Here is a 15,549-nt window from a genome sequence, read left to right as displayed (position 1 = left end):
AGACCTAATTTTGGACTCCTTAATGTTTATTCTTTTTGCTCTCTTCTCTCTGCCTACTTTTCTGATTACTTATTTGTTTAAATATTGTATTTGTATACCGCTGGTCTGGTGATCGCCATTCCAGTCTAATGTAAGCCACTTTGAGCCCGCATTCTGTGGGAAAAATGCACTAAATAAATAAATAATCTGCACTTATTGTATTGGGGGGGGGGGTGTAATGGAAGATGTAAAGGATTGCTTTTCAACCCTGCTTTGATCGATAATGAACTCTGAAATCTTCTGTCTTTGACCGAAAGTAACTTTTGTTGTAAATACAAAAACAAGTTGGAATGCAGAAGATAAGACACAGCTCTAATTAATTTATGTGAAGGGAGGATGGTTCTTGTTTTCGGAAGTTCAGCCTGGCCACCTGGACTTGGAAAGCATGTGACCACGTTCCCACAGTATGGCTTGTTTACCTACATAGAGAAGCATTCTGTAATTTTCCTTAGCTCTGAACATGAGCTCTAATAAAAAGGGGGGCTTGTTAAAGCAGAGTGGGGGCTCATCTGTGAGTGGACGCACTGTGCAGAGGATCTGTTCCTGGTCTAAAAAGCTTCTGGCTTTTGCTGTAACGCCCCCCCCCCCCAGCTGATGTTAAGAGCCTGGATGATGTAAGGACCATTGATGTATTGTAGCTGGGTCCCCCTTCCAGGACCCAGCCGGGCTCGACCCTGCTTAGCTTCCTTCTTCACCTGACTGTTGCCTCACTCCACACCACCTTGGCCTGTTCTGGGAACTCAGTGCCAGACCCCTTGAGAGCTTGCAGGACTTTCTCCTCTCTCTATTGTTTCCACAGAGGCTCAATCAGTGGTGTGCTGGTAAATTTTTAACAACAGGCTCTCTCCCCGGTCCACCTCTGCGCCCCCCCTCCAAAAAAAAATTGCAGAGCTGGCTATACCCCGGGGGGGGGGGGGCGGCGGCGGCGGCCAACACATTACTCTCTCCAGGAAAAAAAAATTAAATGATCCCAGGTTCCAATCTAATTCATGTTTAATATGGGATAAAATGCCATAAATAAGTAAATATAAACTTTTAACGTTCAGCACCTGATTCTCAAAGTGGACATATTCCAAACACTATAATGAAAATAAAATTATTTTTTTTCTACCTTTGTTGTCTGGTGACTTTGTTTCTCTGATCATGCAGGTCCAGTATCTGATTCTGCTGCTCTCTATCTGTTCCATTGACTCCGTTTCCAGGGCTTCCTTTCCATTTATTTCTTTTCTTTCCTCCTTTCTTCTTCATTTCTGGTCCTCCACATACTTGACTGTACAGTGGATCTAGCTTCTGCCTATTTTCTCCATCCATGTGCAGTTTCTCTTCTCACTTCCTTTTCCCCTCATCTAATCTCCTTCCTTTATCTTCCCTCCATGTCCAGAATTTCTCTTGCTCTCCCCGCCATCCATGTCCTGAAACTCTCCTCTCTCCCCTGCCCCCTCTGCCCATCCATACCCAGCAATTCTCTCCTCTGCCCATCCATGCCCAGCAATTCTCTCCCCTGCTTCCCTCTGCCCATCCATGCTCAGCAATTCTCTCCCCTGCTTCCCTCTGCCCATCCATGCTCAGCAATTCTCTCCCCTGCCTCCCTCTGCCCATCCATGCCCAGCAGTTCTCTCCCCTGCCGCCCTCTGCCCATCCATGCCCAGCAGTTCTCCTCCCTTCCCTGCCCTCCCGCTCCCATCCAGGTCTAGCGATGTCCTTCGCCCCCCCCCCCCATCCTCCCCTGCCGCTCCCATCCGTCCGTTTCAATTACCTGCCTCGAAGCGCCGCATTATCTAAAGCCTGCCTGCTGCCCGTCTCCAGCTGCCTGCCTTCCCTGCTTGCTTCTCAGGAGTTGGTTCGCGCCCTTAGTCCCGCCACGGGAAAAGGAAATGACGTCAGAAGGCGGGACTAAGGCGCGAACCAACTCCTGAGAAGCAAGCAGGGAAGGCAGGCAGCTGGAGACGGGCAGCAGGTAGGCTTTAGATTATGCGGCGCTTCGAGGCAGGTAATTAACGGACGGATGGGAGCGGCAGGGGAGGATGGGGGGGGGCGAAGGACATCGCTACACATGGTTGGAAACGGGAGGGGAGGTAAGCATGGTGCCCTCCTGCCATGCTTACCTCATGCAGTGGAGCCGGCTCGCCCCCTACAACAACCGGCTCGCAAGAGCTGTCAAAATTTAACAAGCGGCTCTTGCGAGCCGGCTCCAGCACACCACTGGGCTCAATCAAGGCAAAACGTTTATAGAAAAAAAACCTTTATTTTCTTGCTTCCATTCAGCATAGACACAAAAGGAAAACACCTTACTCCCAGGTTGTTAAGGTTTGCTGCCAAAGTCTCATTCAGGGTTTTAAACAGTCCATATAACTTCACTTTAGCCAAAATTACTTCTTTTAGGGAACAGTACATTATCAGAAAGAAAACACAATAGCTTGGTAGGTTGCAGGCCCAGACCTTTTCAGTATGAAGCAGTTTACACAGTCTTTCCTACAGCACAGCTACACAGCTTTGGTCCCACCTGGTTCAGACTGGGGTTTCAATTGTGCCCAGCCCTCTTTCTCTCCCAGGGGCTGCACCTGTTTCCTCTTTAGTAGAGATCTCCCCCAGCGCCTCAGTCTCTCTCCTCTGGTCTTCCACCAGTCTCTCCAAGGCACAGCTAGCCACCCTCTTACAGCAGCTTTTCGGGTTTGAGCCAGAGCTCCAATCTCCATCTGTTCCTCCTCTAGTCCTTCAGTAACCTCCATTTTATCCTCCTCTTCAACTTCCCCCGCCCCCAACCTCTCCAGCTGGCCCTCATCACCTTTCTCAGAGACCATTTCCCAATCTTCTATCTCCTCCCCTAATTCTTGCACAGCCAGGTGGGGAAGAGAGGGATTCTGGGACTGGTAGTTCCTCCTCTTCTTCCTTAACCCGGCCAACCTCTCTGTCTCCGGTAGCGCAGCTTTCTGAATGTGGGTGTGGGGCACATGAAGTCTGCCCCGTTGGGGTTCCCCGGCTGCCTGCACCCCCCTTCTGCGTGCCTTCCCGGGTCCCCTTTTACCTACCCTCTCACAGTATGTATGTATTATTGCTTCTTTTCCTGGTGTAAGAGCTCTTAGCATTGCTTAGATGTAGAAACCAGTGATATAATGATTGTTTAGCTAATCATTGTGTGTATATAGCTAATCATTGTATATGTCTTAACTATTGTATATATATCTTAATCAATGTAGAATTTAGCTCCTCTAATAAAGGTCTCATTTACCTAATACAAATCCAAAAGAATCCACAGTAATTACAGTAGACTGTGTCAGTGAAGCAGGCTGTAAATCCATAGCAGTATAGGGGGTAAACGAGAACTAGTGAGGTGTCATATTAGGTCAAATCAAAGGTCTACCAAGCACAGCATCCTCTTACTATGGCTAGTCTGGTTTGTCAGGAGATCTGTCATATCTCAAAGAACAAATGTATTCCTTGTTGATCACTCTGAGGTGTTAGAAACAAATTCTACTTTAAGCAATAAAATCTGGGTTTTAAAAGGTCTTGATATTGGATAGACTGAATAGGTTATTGAATTGGATAGACTGGAACTGAATAGGTTATTGCGGAAAAGAAGCTCTTGATAACATTTTTACTTTTTTCAATGTACTGATAATAATAAAGCATATCACCCTCTAGAGGCAAAGAAGAGCCGCATTAGTAGCAAGAAGTCAAAGACTTGTGCTGAGGAAGGACTAGTGGAGAACGACACTGTTTTTGTGCAGCTGCTCAAGGCATCTGGAGTTACACTCAAAGCTGGAGAAAAGCAGAATGAATTAGGTATGTGTTATGATTATACACTCAAAATAAATGGGGATGCAAGTATGTGGTCTTTGGTGTTCATATTAAAATTTATGGAAACTTAAATTTATGTGCATGCATGTATCACTTCCAGTTTTGTGCGGTGCCATTTGGGCTTGCGATGGTGCCCCGAACCTTCTCCAAAGTAATGATAATTCTGATGCTACATTACACAGGGAAGGAATTCAGATTCAGCCCAGTGAGACAATTGGCTTATTCGTCCAGCCAGGATAGCAAACAGGCCACATCATATGTGGTGCAGTTGGGAGTAGTTGTCCAAGAGCAAGTTGGCACCTTCACAAGTTGACCATCCAACCTAAGTACTGCAATGTCTTGGAGTCATCTTAGATAAGCAGAATGTTGCAATTTGCTTAGTTATTTTGTGAAAAAATTTGATAGGATAGTGCCCTTATTGATAAAAGCTCACTGGCTCCCTATTCAGCGCTGCGCACATCTAGTAGCGCTATAGAAATAATAAGTAGTAGGGTTTATTTTAAGGTTTGTACACTTCAATTTAAAATATTGTGGGGTTCTAGTCCAGAATATACACTGTTCTTGCTCACCTTCCCTTGCCAGGACATTACTATATAATTACAAAATACTTTTTCTTTACGTCTTCCATCTTTTAAATCTGTGAGAGAGAGAGAAAAAAAAATGTAATTCTCTTTTATAGGAGTAAAATACTGGAAGGATCTTCCAGTAAGTTTTAGATCATTCGATGGTTTCTTATGTTTTAGAAAAGTTCTTAAAACATGGTTGAAGTTTCTTTGATTATTTATATAATCAAATTACATATATATATGTATATGTAATTTTTTGATTGTCTCTTAAAGGTTATCAATAGAAATCAAACAAAATAAAACTATTGATAACCTTTAAGAGTGGACTAACATGGCTACCACATCTCTCTACTTGATTGTCTCTTGTATTTGTAATTAGAGATTAGTTGATTTTATTGTATCTTCCCAAGTATGCCTGGCTTCTGATATTTGTAAAGCATAGAACTGTCATTGTCATAGCGGTATAAAACTACTTTTTTTCTGTAGATCTTGATTTAGAAGTCTCAAACCCAAATTCACAGCCGCCTCAGCTGTGAGGGTGCCAACTTGTTCTTGGACAAGTTGACCATCCAACCTAAGTACTGGAATATCTTGGAGTGGTCTTGAGACACCTGCAGGATCATGTGTTGTCTTCTGTAAGCCTGGATTCAGATGTTACAAGCCCAGGTTCTCAGTCTTCTCAGTTGAGCGGCTTCTCAGCCACAAGCCACGAGACTATCTTCAGGTCTTAAAATCCATGGTAGTGATATTGGAATTGGGGTAGTGGGCCAGAGTTTCTTCTGCAGGCCTAGATTCAGATGTTGCAAGGCCAGGTTCGCTGTCTTCTTAATTGCGAGGCTCCTCATTCACGACACTATCTTCAGTGATGTTGGAATTGGGATATTGGGCCAGAGCTCATATGCATCCCCTGTGGGAGGTGCTTCTTTCTCAGTGGTCCTGCAGACCCCTGGATTTATGGCTCCTTTTTGGGGGCCAGCAAGGCTCAGCTTGCAGTGGTAGCTCCGAACCTCCAATTTGAACCAAGGTGTCCATCTGGAGGCTCCAAGATAGACAATGGTAATAATGGAGGTGAGCCTCTTGGGCTGAGGAGCCCTCTGTCTTGGGCAAGGTGCTGCAAGGTCTTTGACAAAGGAGGAGGCACAGTGGCCCATCAACTGCTTGGAGATCAGAGCAATCTATCTAGCATGACTCAGCATTGAAAATCAGCTTTGTGGCAATGTGACAGTGGTGACCTATGTAAACCAATAAGGTGGCATCAAGAGTCGTCATCTAGCAGCTGAGGTGTTGGCCCTGTTAGATTGGGCAGATACTGTAAATACCTGCCCAGTGTATCCACAGCTCGTGTTGCCAGAATGGAAAATGGGCAGGTGGACCCAGGAGAATGGATTCTAGTTCGGGATGCGTTCAAAAGCATTGTGAGAGCATGGGGGTGTCCCATAATGAATCTTATGGCCTGGCTCAAGAGGTTATGGCACCCTGGACCAATTTTTGTTTTGTCCCCCTGCCTTGGAGGTCAAATACAATTCAATAATTTAAACGTGTGTTTCTCAACCCAGTCTCAAGGACATACCTTGACATTCTGGTTTTCAGGATAATCATCATGAATGTACATGAGAGATTTGCATATATAATAAAGGTCAGTGTCCCTAGGTTGGTGACTCGAATGAGTGGGCAGGACTAGGGCAGGATGGAGTAGTATGGGACGTGGTGGGCCAAGTTTAAAATGGGGTGGTGACACCTGTATCAGCAGTAAAGGGACAGTAGGGGCACTTTTGAACACAGCTGTCTCCTCCACCTAGTACCTCTGTAACTGATGATATTTTACACACTGAACACATTCCAGGGAATTATATACCAAAAAAAAAAAAAATCAAAATAATGCACCAAAATACAACATATTAAACAGAACAATATTTTCAACATTTTGGAAATATATGCATGTACTTGAACACTTGGCTTCTAGTCAGCCCTAGCTCCCCAGTCCAGTGTCTTCCTGTTGGTAACCATAAATGATTTGCCTATCAATGACCACCAGGCTTGGATTACGTATTGTCTGTATTAGCTGTACTTTATGGGTTGAAATCCAATTGCTGCTCCTTGAGATCTCTTAACCGTCCATTGCCTCTGGTACAAGCGTCTATAGTAAGCTGTCCAGGAAAATGCCTAGAGAACCTGAATGTAAGTCACATTGAGCTATAATGGAGAATTGGGAACTAAATCATAAACCTTAGTCATGCAGGACCTATAAAGCAAATCTACCATACCATAATAGCACTTATTTCCAGGAGTCGCACAACAAGGGTCTCCATAGGAAACATGTCGGTGGGCACTAGAACATTAATATAACTACTAAACAAACTAGATTAGTACAGGTTGATTCCATGCTATCAGAATAGCTTGCCTCTTTCACAAATGCAGAACACAGGAGAAGGATCCAAGATGGCAGCACACACCTGAAGTGGGGTGGCAGCTTCTCCTCTTTCTTCAGTGTTTCTACTTCCTCATGCCTAAGCGGAGATGCATAGCTGCTGCTCGTGCTCACCAGCGGCCAGTAACCCCTTTGTGGGTCCCTCGGATTACTTGTTGAGAGGCGATGGACTGGTTGAAGGGTTGGTAGGAAGCCTGCATCAGACACCAGTTTTGGAGCCAGCATCTCTTGTGCTGGAAACAATGCTGAGCCATGACTGAAGAGCCCCTCCCCTGCAGCCACAAGGATTTAGCTCCCCTCTCCTCAAGTATGCTGTTTCCTTGCCAGGTATTGCAAATGAAGCTGGTCTGAGTGGGGACCTAGCAGGAGTTGTGGAGGTGATTTTGTCAGTCTTAAACGTTTGGTGAGCATTACTGTGGCAGGTTCCAGTGAAGGGAAGAACGGGAGCCTCAAGGGGAGAAAATGTTGTTCTACAACAAATATCTGTGGTGCACATTCCTGAATTTCTTCAGAAGAAGCCCAATGGAAGTGACCCTGGATTCATGCTCTTTTCTTCAGTTTCATGCTCTCACGCTAAAATGAACAAGTCTGTAGCTGAAGTAAAGACGTTGGTTACTTGTTTAGACCACATGGACAAAGATGTTAATTCTAAAAATTTACTATTTCTTATTGTGAATGATATGTCTAATTTTAAAGAACAAATGTGAAGTTCTTGAAAATTATGCTAGGAGTAATCTTCACTTTTTTTGAATTTTCTTCATTTTGAATACAGTTCCACCTAGAGACATGTTGAAGCGTTATTTGATTGAAATTTTGGGAATTCGTGAGGATAAGCTGCCTCAATTTTCACAAGTGTATTATATTTCTGGATAGGTAGAGGAACAGCCTTGGATGGCTTTGGACATTAGAGCGGTCTTAGAATCCACGGATTCAGAAGAAGCTACAGTGACTACTTTTGTTGGCTTCATTGCCTTAGCTCCTGATTACGGTGTGGTCAATGAGGATCTTTTTTTTAAGACTAGAGAAAAATAGTTTATGGGCTTAAAAATACAAGTTTTTCCTGATGTTGCAAGAGATACCCAACGTTGACAAGACATTTTTTTTGTTTTTTTAAAGCAAGGAGTGCAAGTTGGTGCTACTTTTATTTTTGCTATCCTTGCAAATGCATCGTTAGTTACGAGTCTAATAAATGTGTTCTTTGAGCATTTGCATCTCTTTCTGCATTTCTGGCTGACTAGAGCAATGCTCTTTGTTTGATATTGTAATTGGCCAGACCATTCTTGTTTCAGGTGTTTAAATTTCCTTAAAGAAATGTTATTCTTTTTATTGTTGCTCTACATTTTAAGCCTTGAATCCAATAATGGGGACTCGAGTGATGATATTTCTTTTGTATGGTTTAGTGTTTGAAATATGAATATTTCATGATTAATTTATGTTTGTCACTTTTCTGTACAAATAATGCTTGGTAATATTAAAAATGTTATAAATAAAATAACAAAAGCAAAACACAAGCAGACGCTCACGAATAAGAAACCACAAACTAAAAATAGAAATATGTGGACAAATTAAAAACTGAAACACCAAGAAGCCAAACCCTGTGTACCGTGTAACACCAACAATGATGCATTTCCTTCTGTACTACAAAATAAAGATAGATGTAAATTTTAAAAATTGACACATTCCACGCACTAAGGGTCTTTTAAAAAATTTTTTTATTTTTACGACTGTGCTAGCGGTCCCCAGTGCATCAATGCTGACAAAGCCCATGGGCTTTGACTTCGTTGGCATTGCTGCGTGGGAACTGCTAGCACAGCTTGATAAAAGGTCCTATATTGTTATATAAAAATAACCCAATATTTATTTTCTAATTTAGTTTTAACTTAGCCCCTGTTTGCAAAGCCACACTAGCGGCTGTCGGTGTGATAATGCTTTCCATTTCTTGTCCTCCCATTCTGCTTCTCTTAGTTTGCAGTCTTTCACTAACTCTTTTTTTTTTTTCCTCTCATCTCCCTGCCATGCAGCACCTCTTCATTTTTCTCTTCCCCCCCCTCCCCCAAGACATACAGGATCTCTTGTCTAGTCTCTCCTTTCTCTTATCCATGCAACATATTCTCTGTGATTCTCTTCTGTCTTCCTCTTCTGTCTCTCATGTCCTCTCTCGCTCCCCACCCAATCCAGAATCTCCTGTGTTTCTCCATTTTCTATGTAGCATCTCCCCTCTCCTTCCACCTTCCCCTCCCCAGCAATCTAGGATCTCTCTCTTTCTCTCTCCTCCCCCCCCCCCCCCCCCAACGGCCTAGTGTGTGGGTGACACTGAATTGGCTCCAAGACTTTGGCATTTTTGATGTACATTCAGGTCCGGTGGATCTTTTAAGGTTGATGCATGAAGAGGCACCTTTTGAGCCCTGTAGATTTCAGTAGTGGAAATATTGGCCTTTTTGTAGGATGGTCTGGATAGAGGTTTGTCCTTGGCTTTGGCCTCTTTCAGGGTTCAGGTTTCAACCCTGTCTTGTATTCAAAGGCCTGTTAACGGGAATTCCTTGCATCTCGTTCAGATGTTTTTCTGAGAGGAGCTGAATTGATTCACTCTTTGCAGTGGCCTTTGGTACTCTCTGAGGACTTAAACCTGGTGTTCCTTAGTGCCAGCAGTAGATGAATCTGGAGACTTGTGGGTTGTGTCCATCTACCAGCAGGTGGAGATAGAGCACTGAAGTGGTATATGGGACATCTTGCTCCTAGCCCAGTCAGTATTCTCTGTCTTTAGCAGGCGGTGGACGTATTCCCTCATGCTCCTAGTTCATGGCTGCTGTTCTAGTCTGGTTCAGTGTAGCTTGGGGTGTGCAACTGTATGGTGCTGCCTTTGGGGGGGTACAACTGGTCACCCCAGGTACCTCCCCCCTCCTTTTCTTGCTTTGCTCCTTTTTTTGCTTTGCTCCTTTTTTTCTTCCCCAAGATGATTAAAAAAAAAAAGACAAAAAAAGCAAATCAGTAGGGGGAACACTCTGTTGTCGGGTTTCTCCTGAGTAACTGCAGGGTCCCTATCAGGAATCTGGGTATCAGTTCTTGAGTAAGAGATTATTAGAGGTGAGCAGCAACTGTCACTTGCCTTCAACAGAAACCCTCAGCAAAGGGCCAGGTGAGTGTGTTTCATCGTTTAAAATAAATAAATACATACATAAATAAAAAGTTGGCACTGTGTGGCAGCGCTGAGCATGGATGCTAAAGAATCGGTAGGGCCGCTGGACGACTGTGGTGCTAAAGGGGCGATCAGGGAAGACAAAGCTGTAGCAGAGAAATTAAATGAATTCTTTGCTTCGGTGTTCACCGAGCAGGATTTGATAGGGATACCGGTGCCGGAAAAGGTATTTGAAGTGGATGAGTCAGAAAGACTAAATGATTTCTCTGTAAACTTGGAGGATGTAATGGGGCAGTTCTGCAAACTGAAAAGTAGTAAATCATTGGAACCAGATGGTATTCATCCCAGAGCATTAATAGAGCTGAAAAATGAACTTGTGGAGCTACTGGTAGTAATATGCAATTTATCCCTAAAATCAGGTGTGGTACCGAAGATTGGAGGGTGGCCAATGTAACGCCGGTTTTTAAAAAGGGTTCCAGAGGAGATCCGGGAAATTATAGACTGGCGAGTCTGACGTCGGTGCTGGGAAATATGGTGGAGGCTATTAAGAGTAAAATTACAGAGCACATACAAAAGTATGGGCTAATGAGACAAAGTCAGCACGGATTTAGTGAAGGGAAGTCTTGCCTCACAAATCTACTGCATTTTTTCGAGGTGGTGAACAAACATGTGGACAAAGGGGAGCCGGTGGATATTGTATATCTAGATTTTCAGAAGGCGTTTGACAAAGTGCCTCATGAAAGACCCCAAAAGGAAACTGGAGAGTCATGGGATCGGAAGCAGTGTATTATTGTGGATTAAGAGCTAGTTAAAAGATAGGAAGCAGTAGGGTTGAATGGTCATTATTCTCGATGGAGAAGGGTAGTTAGTGGGGTCCCTCAGGGGTCTGTGCTGGGACTGCTGCATTTTAACATATTTATAAATGACCTTGAGATGGGAGTAACTAATGAGGTAATTAAATTCGCAGATGACACAAAGTTATCCAGGGTCATCGTGTCGCGGGAGGATTGTGAAAGATTACAAGAGGACCTCTTGAGACTGGCGGATTGGGCGTCCAAATGGCAGATGAAGTTCAAAGTTGACAAGTGCAAAGTGATGCATGTGGGAAAGAGGAACCCGAATTACAGCTATGTCATGCAAGGTTCCGTGTTAGGAGTTACGGACCTAGAAAGGGATCTGGGAGTCATCATGGATAAGACGTTAAAAACTTGTGCTCAGTGTGCTGCGGCGGCTAAGAAGGCGAACAGAATGTTGAGTATTAGAAAAGGGATGGAAAACAAGCATGAGGATGTTATAATGCCGTTATATCACTCCATGGTGCGACCGCACCTGGAGTATTGTGTTCAGTTCTGGTCGCCTCATCTCAAAAAAGATATAAAGGAATTGGAAAAGGTGCAGAGAAGGGCGACGAAAATGATAAAAGGGATGGGACGACTACCTTATGAGGAGAGGTTAAGAAGGCTAGGACTCTTTAGCCTGGAGAAAAGGCAGCTGAGGGGTGATATGATAGAGGTCTACAAAATAATGAGTGGGGTAGAGTGAACAGATGTGAAGCATTTGTTTACGCTTTCTAACAACAATAGAACCAGGGGACACAAGTTTTTCTTTACTCAGCTCATGGTTAGACTCTGGAACTCATTGCCGGAAAAGGTAGTGATGGCAGCTGGCCTTGCTGAGTTTAGAGGGGGTCTGGACAGATTCCTGAAGGAAAAGTCTATTGATCATTATTAAATTTTGGGTTTTTGCCAGGTTCTTGGGGCCTGGATTGGCTGCTGTCGGAGACAGGGTGTTGGGCTTGATAGACCGCTACTAAATGGACTTGGGAAAAATCCACAATTTTGGGAATAACATGTATAGAACGTTTGGGAAGCTGCCAGGTGCCCTTGTCCTGGATTGGCCGCTGTCGGGGACAGGATGCTGGGCTTGATGGGTCTTTGGTCTTTTCCCAGCGTGGCAGTGCTTATGTACTTATGTACAGAACTAGTAAAACACCGCTCTCGCTATAGTAAGCGGAGAGACCCGTCTGGGCAGTGTCAGGGCAGTTGTGCTGGGAGCCTGATCTCTAACCTGGCTGCTGTTTCAGTTGTGCAGGAGGATGCTCCTTTGCCAGAAGTCCATGGTCTGTGGCCTTTTTGCAGCACAAGTCTAGTACCGTGAATGCAGGTACATCTTCTTTAGATTTTACTCCTGTGCAGCAACTTTCATCTGCAGACTCATTTGGGTTCGCTGAAGGGGGAGGTCCTGTTGAGCCTTTCTCTCCTGATTTTATTTTATTGTTGCACAAGGCCTATCTTTTAAAGTAGTCGGACCAGGAGTTCAGTGCTGCCATTTTGGGGACCCAGGGGGTTCACTCCCTGATTTCCTTAGCACAGCCTTTGGGTGATCTGGTACTGAAGCGGAGGCGTTGCAAATGTTTCAGATGTGGAGTCTCTAGCACTGCTGTCTTTCCCCCCGCCCCCTGCAGTTAACGGAGGGCGGTGTCTCTCTCCACCTAGTTAGAACTGGATTTGGAAGAGGGGGAGCTTCGGCTGAAGGAGGTGGATGACCCCTTGGTGGTTTGTGTTTTTTATAAAGAGCAGCTCGCTTTTTTTTATTACCAAGGCCCTGCAGACTCTTGATATTGCCTCTCCGGATACCCCTGCAGTGGCTTCCTCTTATCCCAAAATGGCCAGCACTAGGCATCTGTCTAGGTTCTTCCCAGTGCATGAGGCCAAGCAGGAAATTATTGCTGCATAGTGGAAGATGCCCATTGCTTCCTTATCCTGCGGCCCCGGCAGAGCTGGAGAGTCTCTGTATACTTACAGTCGATGCACTAGTGACGGCTGTCACCAAGAAAACTACTCTTCTGTTGAAGGGGGGTTAGCTTTAAAAGATGTTCAGGATCGGAAGTTGGAAGCGTTGCTTAAGCTATCCTTTGTGGTGGCTGTTCTCTCTACAGGCTGTCAGAGAAGGGCGACGAAAATGATAAAGGGGATGGGACGATTTCCCTATGAGGAAAGGCTAAAGCGACTAGGGGTCTTCAACTTGGAGAAAAGGTGGCTGAGGGGAGATATGATAGAGGACTATAAAATAATGGGTGAGTTGAATGGGTAGATGTGAAGCATCTGTTTACGCTTTCCAAAAATTCTAGGACTAGGGGGTATGTGATGAAGCTACAATGTAGTAAGTTTAAAACAAATCGGAGAAAATGTTTCTTCACTCAACATGTAATTAAACTCTGGAATTCGTTGTCAGAGAATGTGGTAAAGGCGGTTAGCTTAGCGGAGTTTAAAAAAGGTTTGGACTGCTTCTTAAAAAGTCCATAGACCATTATTAAATGGACTTGGGAAAAATCCACTATTCCTGGGATCTTGCCAGGTATTTGTGACCTGGATTGGCCACTGTTGGAAACAGGATGCTGGGCTTGATGGACCTTTTGTCTTTTCCAGTATGGCAATACTTACATACTTATGTATAAGTAGTTCTTATGCTGCTCAGACTTGTCTCTGCTGAGTCCAGCAGTTTGTGGATGCCTTTCCGGGCTTTGAGCCTCCTATAGCTGTTCTCTTGCCAGACGTGGAAACTGGATTGGCATATCTAGTGGATTCTTTATGCTTAGAGTATCAGCGAAGCAGATGTCCCTAGCTGTTGCAGCCAGACGTTTGTTGTGGCTCTGTCACTGGACGGTGGACTTGGCGTCCAAGCAGCTCCTTGTGAAGCTGCCTTTTAAAGGCAAGCTATTATTTGCGGAGGACCTCGAAGTTGGTAAAGGACCTTTGCGATTTCAAGTCACAGCGCTTGCCTGAGGATAAGGCGAAATCTTTGTGCGCTCGGGGTCCACTTGCCCTTGGTTCTGGAATACACACCAGTATCAGCTGGGGCGACAGTCTGTGTCTCAGCAATCTCTGTTTCACAATAGACGGTCCTTTTGGGCTGATTTAGAGGAGCTTATTGTCTTCTAATTGAACTTCTTCCAATGCCCGGCCTTCTCAGTGATGGGGCACTGGGCCACTCCTCAGCTACAATCGAGGGACGGCTGTCCCTGCTTCTCGGGGAGTGGTCCCACATCATCACGGACCAGCGGGGTCCGACATTATTCGAGATGGCTACAAGTTAGAATTCAAGTCTCCCGTCGCAGATTTTTTTCTTGGAATCCCTGTGAGGGAACTCTGCCAAAGAGCAGCAATTCACTCCATGATGCAAAATTTATTGGAGGTGTAGGGGCTGTAGTTCGGTCCCTCCGGAGGAGCGGCACTCCGGCTTTTACTCCATTTATTTTGTGGTGCCCAAAAGAAAGGACATGCCTGCAAAATTTATGGGAGGTGTAGGAGCTGTAGTTTGGTCCCTCCGGAGAAGCGGCACTCTGACCTTTACTACATTTATTTTGTGGGGCCCAAAAGAAAAGACATGCCTACTGGCCGGTGCTCAATCTATAACGAGTCAATCGATCCTTGAAAATCTGACATTTTGGCATGGAAACTTTGTGGTCGGTTCTAGCGGTGCAGCCCAGCAAGTTCCTCATGGTTTTGGACCTCAAGGAGGCGTACCTCCACATTCCCATCTGGCCTCCGCATCGCAAGTTTCTTTACTTTGCTGTTTTTGGGCAACATTTTCAGTTTCAAGCACTGCCATTTGGGTTGGCCACGGCGCCTCATAGCTTCTCCAAGATCATGGTAGTAGTGGCGGCCTTCCTATCATGGACCAGGGAGGGAAAACATAAAGGAGACCCTGTGGCCATGGCTGGAGAAGAGCATTGATGCCCTCCGAACTGATCTCCCTCTGTCTGCTGAAGAACCACGGGACCTTTGCATTGAGACGAGTTGCCATGACTGGACTTCCCCATTTTTGAGGGCATACAGGTTCATCCTTATCTGGATGACTGGCTCATCAGGGCATCTTCAGTTCAGGAGAGCAGCCGGGCCATCACTTGTTATCTCACTTCTGCATTCATTGTGTTGGATCATCAATTTTCCCAAGAGTTATCTGGTTCCCACATAGGTGTTGGAGTACTTGGGGGTGTGCTTCGACACGGATCGCAGCAAAGTCTTCTAGCCAGACCACCAGGTCCGAGCTCTTCTTTGCAGCCCTTGTCCTCTGGTGTGGGATTATGTGCAGACCCTGGAATCCATGGCGGTGACTTTGGATGTCATTCCATGGGCAAGGACACAAATGCGTCTGTTGCAACGATCTCTCCTGAGCCGTTGGTCTCTGGTGTCGCAGCTTTACCATCTTTGTCTCCGTTGAACACCTGTGGCATGTTAAAGTATGGACTGGTGGCTGCAGAAGTCCAGCCTATATTGCAGACTGCTGCTGACGATGCCAAGTTGGACTGGTCATGACAGATGCGAGCCTCTCTGGGTGGGGGGAGGGCTCACTGTCTATCTGAGTCAGGTGGCTCGGGGCATTTGGACTCCAGGATAGTCACAGTGGTCTATCAATCGCCTGGATCTGTGGGTGGTTCACCTGGCTCTTCTAGTCTTTTTGCCTCTGGTGTTGGGCAAGCTGGTGCAGGTGTTATCCGACAAAGAGTCTTCTGTGGCATACATCAACTGGCAAGGGGGCACTTGCAGTGCAGATTTGGTTCTCAAATCTCGCAACAGCTT

At 45.2% G+C, this 15,549-nt stretch overlaps 1 protein-coding gene across 3 annotated transcripts in view; it reads left to right on the top strand.

The window, feature by feature from the left end:
* The window catches only part of FANCD2 (FA complementation group D2), a 763,224-nt gene that overhangs the window by 19,843 nt on the left and 727,832 nt on the right, over positions 1-15,549 (top strand). For all 3 annotated transcript variants that reach the window (XM_030205444.1, XM_030205445.1, XM_030205443.1), the window contains exon 2: positions 3,682-3,822. In XM_030205444.1, the coding sequence (XP_030061304.1) occupies positions 3,682-3,822 (141 nt within the window). The remainder of the gene's footprint in view (positions 1-3,681; positions 3,823-15,549) is intronic.

The sequence above is a fragment of the Microcaecilia unicolor genome, chromosome 6 (genome assembly GCF_901765095.1).
Source record: "Microcaecilia unicolor chromosome 6, aMicUni1.1, whole genome shotgun sequence".
In the NCBI taxonomy this organism is placed as follows: Eukaryota; Metazoa; Chordata; class Amphibia; order Gymnophiona; family Siphonopidae; genus Microcaecilia; species Microcaecilia unicolor.
Note: the sequence above shows the minus strand (reverse complement) of the source record. Positions and strands in the feature narration are given on the sequence as shown.